The sequence below is a fragment of the Zonotrichia leucophrys genome, chromosome 4 (assembly GCF_028769735.1).
Source record: "Zonotrichia leucophrys gambelii isolate GWCS_2022_RI chromosome 4, RI_Zleu_2.0, whole genome shotgun sequence".
NCBI lineage: Eukaryota > Metazoa > Chordata > Aves > Passeriformes > Passerellidae > Zonotrichia > Zonotrichia leucophrys.
In genome coordinates this window covers 52,944,525-52,962,719 of record NC_088173.1, presented here as the reverse complement: position 1 = coordinate 52,962,719, position 18,195 = coordinate 52,944,525, and the positions used below count along the sequence as shown (strand labels likewise).

General features: G+C 39.2%; 1 protein-coding gene across 7 annotated transcripts in view; it reads right to left on the bottom strand.

Annotated features, from left to right (window-relative positions):
- The window catches only part of ABLIM2 (actin binding LIM protein family member 2), a 129,258-nt gene that overhangs the window by 19,993 nt on the left and 91,070 nt on the right, over positions 1-18,195 (bottom strand). For 2 of the 7 annotated variants that reach the window (XM_064711712.1, XM_064711713.1), the window contains exons 11-17: positions 17,249-17,281; positions 14,532-14,652; positions 12,740-12,838; positions 7,245-7,346; positions 5,899-5,952; positions 2,358-2,410; positions 1,617-1,749 (exon numbers count right to left, since the gene is read on the bottom strand). In XM_064711712.1, coding sequence (XP_064567782.1) covers positions 1,617-1,749; positions 2,358-2,410; positions 5,899-5,952; positions 7,245-7,346; positions 12,740-12,838; positions 14,532-14,652; positions 17,249-17,281 — 595 coding nt within the window. The remainder of the gene's footprint in view (positions 1-1,616; positions 1,750-2,357; positions 2,411-5,898; positions 5,953-7,244; positions 7,347-12,739; positions 12,839-14,531; positions 14,653-17,248; positions 17,282-18,195) is intronic. The other 5 variants (XM_064711717.1, XM_064711718.1, XM_064711714.1 and 2 more) reach the window with 4 other exon arrangements.

Below are 18,195 nucleotides of genomic sequence, written 5' to 3'. Positions count from 1 at the left end.
ACCCTGGATGACCTGCTACTGCAGCATGGGGTAAAGTGGAGAAGGCAAGGAGAGTAATGTCCCAGTTATTTCTTAAAATTTGCTAAACTTATTTTTTGTCAAGTATGTAACTCTAAAGTAAAATTCAGACCCAATAGTAATGCTTCTGACTTGCTGAAATGTGTAATAAGAAATGTGAAGAAGATGCTTTTGGTACTGACAGCTAGCATGGGAATAATTCAATTACAGAATTATTCCCTTTCCCACCTGGAATATTTCTGTGACCTTATAACTGCGAGTGATAACAAAAAAAATAAATGGCTAAATTAATCTCTGGAGCAAGGAAATCTTGATAGAGAAGGAATGGCTCCATCAATATTCAAAATACATAGTTTGTGTCAAGGACTAATAATTAGCACAAATGAAAAATCTGCTTGACACACTACCATCCTATCTACTGAAAATAGGTATCATATAAAAAATGGGCACTTTTATGAGAAGTAGGTTTGTAGTAAGGAATCTCTGCTCTCCAAAGAGACAACAGTTCATTTACACAGCCAATGCTGTGTCACTGATATAGTTTATGAAAAACCCCTTTGCCAGGGTCTTTTCTCCTGAGAAGCAGGGAAGCTTCAGCTTCTCCACGTTTTGCTACTTTGGAATGTGATTTGGAGAACTGTTTACTCAGCATGTGAATGGTTTTTACTTGATGACCAATGACAGCCAGCTGTGTCGAGGCTGTGAGCAGTCACAAGATTTTATTATTCACTCCTTTCTTTGCTAGCCTTCTGATGTCTCCTTTCTCTATCCTTAGTACAGTTTTAGTGTACCATTTTCTTTTAATATAATATATATAGTAATATAACAAATCAGCCTTCTGAAACACAGAGTCAAGATTCACATCTCTTCCCTCGTCCTGGGAACCCTCAAACACCACCACAATGCTGCTCCTTTCACTAATAAGAAACTACAAATAGTATCACCATCAAAGTCTGGAGGCAGTGAATGCTCACAAATCACGGCACAACAGACAGACGGGTGTAGTTATGGCAGAGATAGGCACAAAGGCAGCCAGGGAGCTGAGTGCCTGGGTGCAGCACAAACAGGGAGCTGGGTGCCTGAGTGCAGCACAAACAGGGAGCTGGGTGCCTGAGTGCAGCACAGCCAGGGAGCTGGGTGCCTGGGTGCAGCACAAACAGGGAGCTGGGTGCCTGGGTGCAGCACACACAGGGAGCTGTGAGCCTGGGTGCAGCACAAACAGGGAGCTGGGTGCCTGGGTGCAGCACACACAGGGAGCTGGGTGCCTGGGTGCAGCACCAACAGGGAGCTGTGAGCCTGGGTGCAGCACCAACAGGGAGCTGGGTGCCTGGGTGCAGCACACACAGGGAACTGGGTGCCTGGGCGCAGCACTAACAGGGATCTGGGTGCCTGGGCGCAGCACTAACAGGGATCTGGGTGCCTGGGTGCAGCGCTAACAGGGAGCAGAGTCTCTGGGTGCAGCAGCCCCCTGGGTGCCTGGGTGCAGCACACACAGGGAGCTGAGTGCCTGGGTGCAGCAGCCCCCTGGGTGCCTGGGTGCAGCACAGCCAGGGAGCAGAGTCCCTGGGTGCAGCAGCCCTGGGTGCCCCAGCACTCACGGCAGTACGGCGCGGCCGTGCCCTCCTGCGCCCGGTCGCTGCCGGCGGTGAGTGACAGCGAGCGCGTCTCCGAGTCCGGGGAGTTGGTTCTGGTCTCCAGATCCCCTTTCAGGATCAGCCAGCTGCTCTTGAGCTGCAGAGAGGAAAAGGCTGTTATAGGATACAGGATTTAACACCTGGAGGCAGTTCTTCTACCTCGGCTGTCTCACATGCCTTAAGAGCTGCGTGTCCGTTAAAGCTCACTGACGCTCGTATCACCACCCTTTATCAAATTACAAAAGCTGACTACATGGTGAATTAGACATCACAGCTACCAGAAACTTTTAATTTTCAGCTGGGCTGAGGATAGGTTCTCTGTTCATGAAGCTGCCCACTGTGCCCCACTTTAGAAGATGCCCTATGTCATTTTCTTATAATTAATCTGCTCTTGACATTTTTCTTCTAGGTTGATATGCACCTATGTCTGCAGGATTAGCTGAATCACCAATGTAGATATTGAGGCCCAGTGAAAATCCATAGTTTATTGCTCTTAATCTCAATATCCCTACTTCTCTTTACTGTAGAATGTACATTCTAAACCCTTTGGGTGAGAGATTAAGCTTTTCTGTCTTTTTGGAAAGACCTAAAAGCAGTAATGATTATTTCAATTATTTAAAAGAATACCTTTACATATGAATGTGTTTTAAAAACCAGTTACTTCAAGAATGATCAATACTTCCTTTTGTTCTTTTTGATCATTACCTTCTTACTGTCCTGATCCAAGCTTCCATCCTCCCCTTCTGATCTTCTTGCTGCTGTAAGATTAAATTAATTTAAAAAATTTGAACAGAATGCATCTTATTTTTTGTCTTCTGTTTTGACTGTAGTTATGTTCCAAATATTTTTCAGAGGGGAGAAAAATAAATTTTAAAAAAACAGAGTTTGACAGAAAATGTGATGTATAGAGCTATGGTTTCACATAATTAACTGAAATAATTTTGAAAGTATTACAGTAATCCTCATCCTTCATGTATGCAGTGAATTTAGAAAATCTATTCCTGCTGGATTTTGAACTTGCATTTTCAGGAATAAACTACTTTTGGGGAATGATTGGTGGGAAAAAGAATTGTACATCATAACTTAGGGACAAATTTTTAAGGCCACCACTCACAGGGAAGCCACTTCCCCCTTCTGTGCTACAATGACCATGAAAGTACAAGTAGTCACACAGATATTTTGTAGTCAGCACACCTGGGTCTCCTGGGATCCCAAAGAGGGCAGACAACCATGGTAAAGAAAATTTTGAAAAAACTTGGCATTGCCTCTTTATAAAATATGCATGAGAGATTGTGTAAGACTCTAAAATTCAAAATTCTTGACCAACCAATTTTTATGACTGTATTTTCCTCTTCTGCCCATATTGCCCTGTTAAAGAATGTTTCCCAAAAAAAGCTGCTGATGTTTTACCATTGGGTTATTTCCTTGTAACTTTCCAACTTCCTGAGAAGAGAACTGAAAACCTCAAAGCTCTTCATTAGATAGTTCCCAACCCTTGAATGTGTTTGTCCGTGTCTTTTATTTCCCAGGGTATTGTTCCAGACACCAAGTTACACTTGAGAATCTTACACAAAGTTTTGTGCCAAATTTCACACAATTTCAGGTAAGTTCTTAAAATTTGAGCCCTACTTGCCTTTGTGGCCCTCTGGGTAGTCTGGGGAGAGTTTTAATGGTGCAAAAGTGGAATAATGGAAGAACATAGCATAACTTTAAGGTTATGAGAAATGAATGTGAAAAGGGGGTTGTCTGCAGTGCCTGAGAAAAATGCCCTGTGCAATGCAATGTAGACAGAAAATGTAATTATATTAAAAGAAAGAGTACAATAATGTAAAAGTTAAGGCTCAGATGAGATTCTTAGAGACAGAGATGGAGAGGAGATTCAACTGCACCATTAGAAGTGCTGGAAAACTCCCAGTAAGCTGGGAAAAACTCTGCCCTCTCCAGTTCTCCAGCCATCATGTCTGCAGAGGATCTGCCCCGTGTCTAAACAACACAGGCAAAAGGCCACCACCAAAAGCATTTCAGTGTTATTTTGATGCAATTTCTGGTGCCTTTGCACAGCTCACATCCAGACCTTAACTGGTTTTGCTGAGGAGGTGATAGATAAAAAATGACAAATTGCCATAAGGGAAATATCTGTAGGTTAGAGGTGAAAGTCTGGAACTGTAGAGGGTTTGGCTGCTTCCTCTCACTTCCACTTAGTGTGGGAAAAAAAAAAAAAAAAAAGAAGCTGGGCTACAAAATGTGAACAGCATTATGAAAAAGGTTTTCACAGTTATCTCATAGCACTCTGACAAGGGTATTTCCCCATGATGGCAAGCTGCTTCTCTGAGGAATAAAATAGGAAAGAATATTCAAATATGACAGATGATGAATAAAGTCCCTACTCTGCAAGAAGAACCTAAACCTGGTTCACAGATATTTTAGGAGCACACCCTAAACTGCAAGTCAATAAGTTATTCCAGGTTATGTGAACAGATCTGGCTCTCATTAAATCAGAAATCCTTATAGAGGATCTGATGCATTTCTGTAAATTTTATTTTTGTTCCAAGACATTGGTGTTTTCAAAGGAAAAACACCTCATGCTTGATTCAAGATTTCTATTCAGAAATTTCAAGAAAGTTCCACAAGATCTTGACAGCATCTGCCTTCAAAGAGATGCAGAGGATTTACAGCCAAAATCAGTGAGGGCCATGAAGGCCAGCCCCTCCCAAGTTCCTGAGAAGGCTTCGTGTAACACATTGCTGGCAGATAAATCCAAGTGCTCTGAATTTCATCAGTACTGAGCATTGGCTTCACCACTACAAGGGATATACTCTGTTCTGAATCCCAACGTGATTTCCAAACTTTTTTAATAACTTTGAATAATGTTCAAATATTTCTAAAACACAAATACACACACACACAACCATGCAGGCTCCTACACTCTTCACTCTCCAGCCCCAGCTCTGAGCCTGATCTCTTGCATGTTCCATTCTTCCACCACCTTTTTCTCATTCTGAAGTTGGTTGTTTATAATAGAAACACAGAAGCTGTGGCTATAGCAAATCTGTTGGGTGCTGATGTAACTAAAATCTTTTAAACCAAACGTTTTGGAAGAGCTTCTTGCACTTCTTGTTTTAAAGAACATTTTTGTGCTTGTTTGTTCAAACTTGGTCTCTTCAACAAAGGAATGTTATCTGGCTCCTTTTCAGCATGAATTAGTTCAGTGTCCCATAAGCTTGAGGAGCTGAATCATCAGCTGCTCATGTGTTCATGCTTTAAGCTGGGAGTCCTTCCAGAACAAAAAAAATAAATATTTTTAAATTTGATATTCATTCGTATTATTTTTATTGGAAGGAAAGTTTATTGATTTTTGTTGTTGTTTTGGAATATTATGGTTTTGGGGGATTTTTTATTTAGAGTAAATTATGTTTTGTCCTCTGGCAGGAAAAAAAAAAGTATTTCCAAACACAATCTTTCAGAATGTCTGTAATCTAAAAAAGAAAGTTTAAAACATATATTCTTGTTAACCTATTGAGATTGCTGACTTGCTACTTTAATTCTCTGCTCACTTCAGTGATTACAAGGAAAACTCCATACAGCAGTGCAAAACCGACATAATCCAGACTTTGACAAACAGCAAACTGATATAAAAATGCCCAGCCTGCAAATATAAAGCTGTTGCTTAAAATCCTCTTTAGAAACCAAAAGTATCTATACAATTAAGTTGCACAGACGGGATACAGGATATCAGAGTCCTAACAACAGCTTCTGTAAATGAGTGAAACTATGCTGACTTACACTGGATGATTGTTTCTTTGCATTTGTTCATGATTTTTCCAAACACCATTATAATATTAAACTTTTTTAGCTGTCTTTCTTTTTTTTTTTTGCTCAGCCTGAGAAGTTACATCTAATGATTTATATAGAGGAGCAGCACAGAGAGGCAGGAGAGGGCAAACAGGGCATGGAACAGCAGTCAGGGTGTAGCACAACACTTTGTGTGGCACTTATTATCAGCTCTGAATCATCAAAACATATCAAAATACCAGTATCCCACTTCTGGAAAACTTACTATATCCTTGGACATCATGTTATGCTATTTTATGCTATTTAATTTTCACATCACTTCTTCTCCTTTTCTATTTGAGGTTATAGGGGCATAATGAAATGCAAAGACTACAGCAAATAAATTTGGGAGTAAATACCAATTTTTTTGCAAAGACACATAGATAAAACTGCAACAGAGAAAAGCAGACTGTACCATGCTGTTTGTAGATAGGAGGTTTCCTATAGATGTTATCTTTTACGCCAGTGTCTGAGGAAGAGGAAAGAGAAAGGAAAGAATGAAAGAGTAAGCAAGAAGTTCAGACCACACTGCTCGTTTCCTCTCAGTAACAGTAACAATGCAAAACTTCAGCAAAAACTGCCTTCATTCAGTGGTTTGCCATTCACTGGTTATTAAAAGAGGGTAGAACTTTATGCATCATATGCCGAAAGCCTTTACACCTACCTGTGCAACATAATCCCTCTAAGTCCCTCAAAATGCTCTAAGACAACTTGAGTGGCATCCATTGGGTGATATATAGGTGGTTTCATCTGCACTACCAGAATATACTTCATAATCAGCAAAAAAGAAACCAGCACACTTGCCACTATTGAAAATTCATATAGGAGTACAGCAGACTACTACAACTGTCACACTTGGAAAAGGATTTTCTCCATTATTTAGTAATAAAGTGTACATGTTTAGGTATGAATGTTTATACTGTAAATACAAATTATTCTTTTAGGAAATCCTATAATTTGTCTTTATTTTGAATTGTATAGCTAACTTGGCCTTCCAGGAATTTTCTGGAAGCACTCAGAGCCACAGTCTAGTGTTCCCTAATCACAGACATCAGATTTACCCAGTACTGTGGCAGATAGAATTCCTAATTGTGGTCTGTTTACAGAAACATTAACCACAGAAGCTAAATGTGAATAAACAAAGGATTACAGTGAGGATGTAGACGTGTTTAGCAGTCAAAAAGCTAAATGGTGTGGATGTAACTTTAATGTGCTTGTTGACTGAACTTGAAAACAGTAGAGTACGTATACAGAGATTGTCACAATGAACCCCCTGCAGTTCTCAAGTCTTCCAGCTTCTTTTAAAGTTTATGTTACTATTACTTAAATTCAGATAATAGACTGATAAGAAAAAGAAAAATCAACAACCAAACAACAAAAACCCCTTCAGTCATTCCTCCTGTACACAAATTCAGTACATGTATGCAGTTATGACACTATAAATCATAGGATCTTAGAATCATTAAGGCTGTAAAAGACATCTAAGATCATCTAATTCAGCCACTAACCCAGTGCTGCTGTAACTTTGTACTGTTGGTAACATTTTTCATTCTGTTCCTTCAGTAAAGCAATTTTTTTAAACATATAGGTACACGAGCACACAGCTTTCTTTTATTTCTGAGATGAAGTTTAACAACAGATGTTCACTTAGTAGATATTTTCTGCACTTCAAAATTCACAAGCCAAAAAAAAAATTACATTCAGAAGAGAACAAACAGGTGCTAGAAATTGAAGATCAAAAGCTAAGCAGTTAATGCCTACCTGGAATATGGAAATGCCTAGGAGCCTGCTGATAGACAGAAGGTGAAGATTTGCTGTCAGAGTACATGGATAAGCTTGGAGTGCTCCGACCACTTTCACTGCCTCCAAGGGGAAGAGCAAAGAAAGCAGATAAAAGAAAAATGGAAAGCAAAGTAGAGTATTTCAAGCATAAAAGCTTGTTCAGAATGACTTGTTAATCCAACAGTTTCAAATATATGTTTTTGTAAAACCCATTCTTTTTCAACAGAGTATATTGGCTCAGACTCCTAGCAACTCATCAAAAATTACTATCTGATAGATATCAGATTAAGATGCCCTACTTTGAAGTGAAAACTTCTCTTTTAATGATGCCTTAAAAAAGAAAATCAAAGGATAAGAACATCCAGAATCTTGCCCTGTGTTTTGCATAGCCTTAACTGAATAATCTATTGATCAAGTGTTTTAAAAGTTAAATGCTATGGCTCGTAGCCTGCTCCTGAAACTAGTAATACATAATTCAGTAGTGTTTAAATTATCTCAAAGCAGGACCAGACAGAAATATAAATATTATGGTTAAGTCAAAAAATCCTGCATATATCAGTGACAAAAATAGATGTTGAAATTCGGCTTTCAATTGCAAACTTTTCCCACAGGTAACATGCCACAGCATTTTTATGCAAACAAGGTTGGATTATCAAGTCATGGATCTATAATGCCATAGTCACTTCACCAAATTCCAAGACACACACAGGATTTTTCCATATTCATTTTTCCACTTCTTTTTTCAAATGCTCATTATGTGCCATTCATCTCCTCCTGGTTTATTTCCCTGAAGCACACTCTATGGCATTATAGTGCTGCTTGGCAAACAAAAAAGTAAAGCTCTACTTTTTTGGGACTTGTAAAATCCTTTTAGTTTACAGCACTGTTAAGCAACTGGAAGCAAACATGACATTTATTCTTACATCAAATGACTGTTAATTTGCTGTTGTTGTTTTAGTGTGGATGAAGCACAAATTCAATGGCTGGTAATGATGATGGTGTAGCAAGTTTCTCTGGGGTAAAGAAAGTGCAGCAGCTCAGGGCATGAGTTGTGCCTTCATGAAGGGGATGTTTCATAACCACAGAGCTGCTGGGTTTCCAGAGCTGGCAAGGCCATGCCTGTGGATGGTCTCTGCTGACACACAGTGGGGGCATGGCCACCCCACTGCCGCCAAAGCCAGCCTTGCCATGCACCACTGAGGCCAAGGGGACAGTGCCACCCAGCTCAGTGGGAGCAGAGACAGGACAGACAAGGTCAGAACAGTGTGCTGTGTTATCTCATGACAATACACTGACTAATCCAGCCTAATTTTTGCGTGTGTTGAGTTCAGAGTAGACCAAAAATTAAACCTCAAAAGCTGTTCAGCTGTGACCACTCAGCGATTTCTTGTTGGAAAAGTGTAATCTGGGATGTTGAAAGACTGAAATCCCAACTACAGCTGCTGATGGCCTATTGTCTCTCCAAAATGTTAAGAAAATTATGGAATTCCTAAGAATCTGGTGCATTACCATGAGCTTGAAGGCAAGTAGTCCTCAGACAAGAAACCAGACAGTTATTCAGTTTCTTGATTCCCTCTTTGCCCTTGGAAAATAGTGGGGACAGGTTTTCACTACACCTTTATGAATTAACCCTTTCTTTGCTGGTTGCTGCCCAGATTCCTGCCTATCCCTATTAAATAGAAGAACCCTGAACGTCACTGGTAGATACCTACAAAAATAAGGTCCATTACACCTCCAAAGTTCTTAAAATTTTTGTAATGCTCTTCACTCAGATTAGATATTGCTATTGGATTTTTCTAATTCAAACAGAAAATGAAAGTTATCAAGCAATTTCCACAGTGTATTAATTTCTCATTTACTTAAAAATTAGCATATTATTAAAATCTCTATTCAGATATGATTTGCATGAATAATCACTTCATTGAGCAGTGCCAAGGTGCCGGTACTGTACACACACAGAAAGTCATTCTTAAGACAGGGTAGAGTGTCAGCAAGGAATCAGGAGGAAGCATTAATTAAGAGGAATAAGCTTGCAGGAACACAAGATATAAGTGCAAGTACCAGGGGACAGGGAATCTAAAAATGCCTCAGTGCAAGGATCATCTGTGTGGAGCAGTTTGCAAAGCCATTACCTCTAACTTGCTCAAAATGGAAGAATTAAGGATGAAATGATGGAAAAGGCTCTTCTTGGACTCCAATCACACAAACTGATGCACATTTGAACTTTCATTCTGCCACTAATTCAGATAGACATGTGAGTAGTTGTATTTCACATTTTGCATACCAAAGTAAGTGTTTAATAATAAAGCAAACTGAAGACCCATGTAGAAAGTTAATGAGTAGGAACTACAGTCAGTCACTTAAGCTAGGCTATAATTTAAATCTCTAAAATGAGACTTTGCCAATAAACTATGTCTTTCAATGTTTGTTTAGTATAGACTGAAGATGAACTTCAAATAAATTCTCAGAGAAAAGACAACTACCAGAGAGAGCAATTTTTAAACTTTTGGGTTTGCCTTCTGCCGTAAGCAACCACAGACTGTGAGCTTCTCTACTGATCAGTGAAGAGCAAAAAACCAGAATCTTGAACTCTGCCCTGCATGTTGTTTAACTTGGAAAGAATCTGGGAAGGCTTACTTTGAACTTGAGTGTAAACCACAAAAACTTCCTTGTGTCTTCTGGTTGCTGACAGGGCAGGCTGTACTTTTAACCCTGTGTGTGTAGAGCCAACTGACCAGGGCTCAGACCACGCTCCATTTTCAAGAAAAAGTAAAATATTGCTTATATCTCCTCCTTAATCAGCTTTTATCTTATCTGTGAGGATGGGAAATTTTATAGTAAGTTACAGCAAGAGCTGTCTAAGTTCAGGACTGAAGAACAAACAGATGCCACTGGTTGAATGAGGTAGCTGTCCAAGCCTATTCACAAAACAGGGCCCTTTATTATCTCTGCCCATGGTGCATTAAATTAAAAGAAGTTTTCTGAAGTTTGATGACTAATTCTTTTCAAGTGTTCAAAGCCAAAAAAAAAGGCTTTGGAGGCTGTGCTCCTGCACTACAAAGGCAAGATAATTCCCACTATGTTGTAAGCAAACACTTTTTCAGCAGGGCTCAGCACATTCACTCCACCACCTCAAGAACTACTACACCAAGCATAGGTGCTTGGAATATCACACCTATCACTTGCAGTGGCATGAACTGTGAAGCTTTCTTGAAGTGAGGTTGTCACAGAATTTATTTTGAGGACAAAAATCCTTAAAAGAGCACAACCAAATCATCTGCCTTCATGATAAATAACAGCTCATCCCATTACCCTTCATGGGAGCTAGACTGCAGAACACTGATGGAAGAACAGGAACTTAGTAATCATATTTGTCACTGGAAAAAATTATGAACCCTGTCATTCTCAGGAAGAACATGATGCAAACTCAGTGAAATCAAAAGGAAGATTTTGCTTGTTTTAATTTCCCTAGGGTAATAATGTATCTGTCTACTGGAAGTGTAAGGAAATCTCTTTTATGACATATGAAGAGTGCTGGTTTTAAAAAGAATACTTCTAGTATAGTAAAGCAGTGTATTATTTTTGGATCTTATTTTTTTTTAAATAAGCAAGATTTCACTTTCCTAAAACTGAAGTGGCAACATTAAGGTTGGTCTGGATACAAACCAACTATTGCTACAATCCCACTCTTTCCACACTAACCACTTTGAAGAGGAAAAAAAGAGCACATCCACATCATCAAAAGGCTCCTTAAGATAAGGAAAAAACCACATTCTGAAACTCAGAATTTAGAGACCTTGAAGAGGATCAAGCAAATCTTTTGATTTATTTTGGACAGAGACATTAACTCAGTGTAAACCAGTGAATAATCTATTCAGCCTTGGCAAGGCCCAGGATTACCTACTTAGGAAAATTATAAAAATGCTCACCTGCCTACCTGCCTCACAGGAGCACTGTGAGGCACTGTAAGGGACTGCCTGCAAAATATTTAACTCCTTGATAAAAAAGTGCCTCACAATTGCAAAGTATTATAATTTTGATAACATTACTAATAATTATTTGGGCACAAGGAGCTACCACTTAACAACTCCTTCATCCAAACAGCAGCACTTAATAATTGCTGCTGCTCTGAGAAACAGCAGGTAGCACTGAGCAGAATTCCATTTGCACAGGAGTGCTGCCAAGCAGCTGCCAACAGGACTTTGAGGGAAGGCTTCCCATACACTGAAATCATGCACTGCAGCACACCAAAGAAGTTTCTCTCACTCAGTACATCAGGTTGGATAATACCATCCAAAATGAGAGGACAGATACAAAAACAGTTCAATCAGAGCCTCAGAGAATACCAGGGATTGTGCCAGCCTTTCAAGAAATGTGTGGGAGGCTGCTTCTGGTTGTGGAAAGGAGCTTTGCAGGTAGCCTCTAAAACAACAACAAACAGTTTAATCTCATCAGCTCCTTCCTCCAAAATTTTCTCTCAAGGATTATATTTGGATGTCTCAAGCTTGATTCTGTTTCTGCTTATCCCAGTGAAATTCAGCTGACTTTGGGCTGCATCAAGGCCCAAAAAAAGACTTATTAGTTATTATTCCAAAGGCAATGAGTACCTGCTATTCACTTGATGTGCAAGTCTGTCTCCTGCAGAGGGTCATTCCCTTCTCTTTACTGGTTACAACCGCAAGAGCAACAGTTTCACTTTATTAAATCAGAGAGTATATGAGAGTCAAGGAACAGGCATTCAAAGTGTTTGCCATTCACGTGGCCTCACAGTTCATATTGTTACTAGAGAAGACAGACTCAGGGCTAGACAAATGTGGTAGGTGAATGCCTTCTCTCTCAGACATTTACCAACTGACTAAAAAAAAGCCTTTGCCTCAAAGGTTCTTGGCGTTCCTCGGCACTGCCTCAATCACAACATGGAGGTTGCTAGAAGTTACATCCACTGCAAAAAAACTAATGGCAAGGAGAAGAGATTCAGTTCCTGTTTTGTAAGATATAGCACAGACTAATTGCGAGTCAGTGTAGCTGCACTGATGTAACCAGCTGTCATAATTTTTGGCAATGCCAAAAATAATATGAAGAATATCTAAATGTAGGTTGGAAGGTTAGATAACTGATCATCCTATGTTGTATCAAATGTGTAAGCTTATTATACTATTTAGCATCACCAGAAAGGGTAAAGGTATTTTAGAATTAACAGAGTTTTAAATATTTTCCTTCCTCAGTTTCATTATAAAAGCAAATTCCTTCCCTCTATCCCTTTGAAAGACACTGAACACTCATTAAAAAAGCAAAAATAAAACACCCCATACCCACTCAGTTTTTAAAACTTACACAGTACATCAAGGAAGCATTTGCACAAAATTAAGACAAATTTTATCCAAGTGGAAGCCATGCTTGCACAGACATAAAAGTGAAACACAGCTGAATAAATCTACATTATCACAGCACGGTTTTGCATTCCTGGACCTTACCTTTGAAGAAAGGGATGTAATGATGTCTGAATGTAGATGTAAGGCTTGGGTGTTGGGGCAGGGAGATGCAGCTACTGGTACCAAGACTGTGAGTACCAGCTGGGGGCAACAGAGAGTAAGTGAAAATAAACTATTTAGTTCACTTACTGAAAGCCACAAATTACAATGCCATCCTTTTTTTTCAGGAACATTTTCCTCCTGATGCTTAGAAAACATACAGTTTACATTTAAGTCTTCCTCTTTCTCTGGTTATTGCTAAAAACATGCCAGTGGCCACACCATGGGGTCAGCCAAGGGACAGGGGCTTTCTGCAGACAGAAAGGGCATCACCCAAACCACTGTAAGGCATCAGAAAATATTCCAGAAAAGGCACCACAAAAGGCATGGCTGCACTCAGGGGAAAACCTGCATATTAAAAAGCTGCAAGAGGGAATGAGAAATGCTCATAATGGGTCTAATGAAATGAAATGGGAAGAGCCTCTCTGTCTCTGCAGAGAACTGTGCCACGAGTGGGTCCAGTTCTCACTGTTGGTGCTGCACACTGCTAGGATTTTGTTCACAATGCACAGGACACTCTAGTGCATGGCTAATTTAAATACTTGAAGAAACATCTTGAAGTTATTTGAGCTCTGAAAGTTACATATGTCATTAAGTACCTTGAAAAATACTTTCAAGTCATCTCTGCTTTGCTGCAATGATGTCCGGATAACATAGTTTGGAGGATTAGTGGCAATTATTAAAAATGGTGATTATGAAGATTATCTTCTAAATTTTAAAGCATTCAATTTTATTTGGAATTCCTTTTGTCTTTCCTCCTTGCTTTAGCATTGTGCTACTAAGACAAGGTGTGACAGCTACCAGACCTTCAGCAGAGATTAATGTCACTCTAACAGATTTTCTTTTTACTCCACCTCATTTCCACTTTGTCAAAGACTTTGTGTAGTACAAATATTCAAATCCTATAAAAGTTTCTGTTACCTCTAAAATCTTCATTTTCCCTGGAAAGATTAAGAACTTGCATTTTCCAAACTAGTTTAGAATTATAATGTATCCCCAATGAAATTAAAAGACAACAAAAAATAATATAAATGCTCTGTGTTCTTCACCTAAATGATGGAGTAGAGAAAAAATAAAATTAATTTTGAGCAATTTCACCAATTATTTCCAAGGATAAAATCCTGTGCAGAGCCCAGATATGAATGGGGTTTTGTAAAGCATTCCCATGCAAAGGTCAAAATGAGATCATCCCTCCTGTCTGTGACCAAAGCACCAACACAGCTACTATTACAGCTCAAAGCTGCAAAAAACACTTTGTAAACTTCTCAGCTAAAGCAACTTGGCCTTCAAAATTCAGCCATCAGAACTGGTCATTCCTCCAGCTCTTGCACTGTGGAGAGGGGACATGAACCATGACCCTGTGGTACAAGAATGTAACACAAGGTCACTTGATCTCCCTCCTGGGTTCTGTGCACTCACTGTTACTGTGCCACAGCTTGGAAGAACTGTGGAATGAGTGTACATCTTCAAGCAGGATGAGATTAAGTCCCTTAAATCCTCCTATCTTGTGTCTACACAGAATCAATTTTTTGTAAATGCCTGGTTTTGTTTTCTTGGATGCACATTCCTGAAGCACTTGTTTCCTTTCTTCCCATGGAACTGGCTTTTCACTGTAAATAAATCCCTGCAAGGAACTGCTATTCCACCTTGAATCTCTGACTGCTGAAGTCAATTCTACTTACAACATAATACAAAGTAATGGAAAAATCTAGAGAATAAGTAAGGTTGCTTTTACCTGGTCTGCTGTAATGCTGAGGAGAATGGGAGGTGGGGGTGTACCGACCATAGCCCAGGGAGCCAGCAGAGCTAGGACTTGATGTCCTGTACTGCTTGAAAGATCTGTCATCTTGGTCGCCCTTGGAGGAAAAGAGAAAACACATGTTATTAGGGAAGAGAAGCAACTTCTCAAACAGGCAGAATATGCCACCTTATGTGTTTCTGTGCTGTGTAGATGGGAGTCAATGCTGTCCTAAGATTCCATGAAATCCTAATGAAATGAGGTGGCTTTCAGCACCTCCACCTGCAGAGTGACTGAAAGAGCTCTGCCAAGTACCAGAGAATGGTCATGTTGCCAGAAAAGTCAGCACAGACATAAATTTAAAATTACAATTTAATTTGAAAAGAGCTGTAAAAGTGTTGTTTCAGGACAGTGTAATTTCCTGAACAAATGAAATTGGGTGGAAGATGAGCTCAGGTCAGCATGACAGCATTATGGTCACTTTTTACCCATATGAATAGATGCAAATGGTTGCAGACAACACAAAAATCAGCATTTGCTGGTTTCACTACATCATGAAACTGATTGTGTATAAATTGCCCAGTGTGCCACACTGTAACATGATCATTAGCCTAAGAAACCCAACATAAACACATCAGCATTAATACTGCACCATTGTGCAGAGCCATTCATGCAATCCAATTCCCACTAAATCCTCAGTTTCCACCAGTCAAAACCACGTACACACCCTCCAAGCCTCTGATTTTTCAACAGTTAGTTAAACTGCAACTGCAACTTGCAAGTAGAGTCTTCCTAACAGTAAAAGCACTACTGAGTGAAATAGATGGGGAAGTGACTTGTGTAAACTTACTGTAAAAGAAAATTCAAATTTCCCCTTTTTTAAAACACATGAGAATTGGCTTAAGTTCATTGAAACAAATAAATGTAATCTGCAGATGCTCTTTTATGGAAAGTCATACTCAAAAAAATGCTTCCCCTCTCCTGTTCCAGCAGAAAAGAGTGAAGATATCCTATACTGTATCAAGTGCCAGTCTCTTATCATGAATATGGGGATGCCTTTAGGAATCTGTGTGATTCCCACTGGATCATTCATCATTTAAACAAACTATACATCCTATTAGCCCTACCATCATCTCCCAAACTCGTATCAGAACAACTTAATTATGTCCATACATTCATCTTTAGATTAATGTAGTAAATTTGGCTTCTCTGGGACTATCCTTGACTCTACAGAGATGTACAATATTCTCATATCTTCAGGTTTATCCTGCGGACAAGATATGCTCCGTCCCTTCAACGTCACCCCAGAACTACCAGCCACATTTTCAAAAGGGGAAAATCAGCTTAGTATAGTGGCCAGCAGCATTATTGCTTTAACATCCAGTTCAGAAGTAGTTTTACAAAAAGCAAAGAACAACTGATGCCTTCCCAAGCGTGCAGTGTCCTGTAGGAATTCTGCCACCAACTCCTCTCAACATCCAGCTCGCTATGTTTCCTTCCCACTGTACCCACATGGTGTAATACCCACTCTAAGCTTTGTGGAGAGAATTACAAGCAGTATTGCAATGGCTCTACAAGTCTTGTAATATTTAAATACCATATGAGTGTCAGCTAATGGTCTGTGATGCGTCCAATTGTATGACACAGTGGAACTCTCCTCTAACAAAAAATCCCTGCAACAAAAATGGTGATAAGTTTGCAGATGATGATGATGCCCAAGCACCTGATCACAGATTCCTTAAAAAGAGACAGCAAGCACAGAGAAGCTGGGTAACATGGGAGTATACACAAATCATGGCAGTCCCAACCTCCACACCAGTATCTCTTCTGGAACTTAATATTGGCAGTTTGGTAATTGAATTTAAAGGATATTGTTATAATCTTACAAAACATCAAGTTTTCATATTGTTTCAGTCCTTACCTTTGTGTACCTTGTGTCTCTGTAAGGAACAGTCAAACCTAGTCCTTGTCACCAAATATAACATGAAACATGCTTTTATTTTTAAATTATCAAAAAAATTACATCTCTACTGGTTAACTTCTCTGTTAACCAGTTCCTAAAGTCCTTAATTCTCCACGATTATCAAAATTTTGCAGTGCATGAAACTGGGATAATGGAGAAAATAGCCAGACCCATGATATGGAATTGAATTTACTATCTGGGAAAATACATTAAATGCTTTCACTGCTTCCAAAGTGATGTTTCTTGAAACAACAACTAACTTAATTAATGAACATCAAAATACACAGACCTAGAAGTTCAGGTATGTGCAAATGATTTAAAAGTAGGTGCACACAAATAGTATAAGTAATTTAACTATTTGTGGAATAAAAAAATGAGAATAATAAAAGAAGAGAAATCTATGCCGAGCACTAATTTGAATCAGCTCACACTGGCAGCTTTAAATGTGAACATAAATCATATTTCCCAATATAATTTATTCAGTAGAGTTTGAAGAAGTGACCACCATACAACCTTTATTTTGGAAAGCAGAAACATGGATGATAGTGGAGACAGATGCATACAGATGACAATCCAGAAGCAGAGCACATACTGAACACAAGTAACACTCTGAAAATCATAAATTGTAAACCCCATGCACTGTAGAGGCAAGGGGCAAACCCCACATTTCAGACACTGCTGGTTATTAATATGACCAGGTTATGCATCACAAAATGGGTCAGAAGAGGAGAACAAAGGCACGGGGGATTACCTCAGTAGGTGTTGGAGAGAGCAACTGAGGTGACTGCAAACAGCAACACACAACAAATTAGTGATACAAATTCATGCATGATGTTACTTGTGAGAAAAATTACTCTCAAAATATCACTACTCATGTATAACACATGATACAGTTAGGAAAAACACCTGTCAATTAAGTTAGGGCAATTTTTTTTATTATCTGTTTTGAATTAAGTACATAAGAACTAATATATAAATAACTTCATATTTGTCTTTGAGTGATTTCTCTACTATAGAATCCTGGGGTATGCTGAGGCCAGTCCTGTGGCACAGAGAAGGGCAATAGATTACTCCCAGTTAAAATGCCTGAAACTACACACAAACCCTAATTAAATCTGCACTGGAGGACCTCCAAAATTAGGACTAGAACTGACAGTTTTAAGGGAAAGAAAAATACCTGCTAAATACAAATTATGTGATATTTAATTGAAAATAAATACTATTTATTTTCAATTAAACATAATGTAATTTGACAATCTGCTGCTCATTTTTTTTTTCCAAATCAAACACTATGTTTGGTTAGGTGAGCAAATAGACTGAAAGTATTGCAGCTGCAGGTAAGAAGCCAGGATGCTGAAATTTGGGAGACAGGATTTTTTTTTTCCCCCTGGTAATATCAAGGATAATAAATAGTTGGAGCACCAGGAAATATGTTGGATTGCAAACACTGTCCATGTTTGGTCTGTGCACCTCTGCCAAGCCTGGATGTCACCAGGCACTTGAGGAGGGCCACAGCCATCAGCAGCATGGAAAGGAAGTGATTATGCTTGACAGGTTCAGGGTGAGGCAGCAGCTTTCCATTTTGTGAAATCAGAAACCTGAATACCATTTAAACTCTTTACCAAATACAATTTAATTATTTTTGAATGCTTTACAATGGAGCTATCATAGTTCAGCACTGTGCAGAGAGGGCTTGGA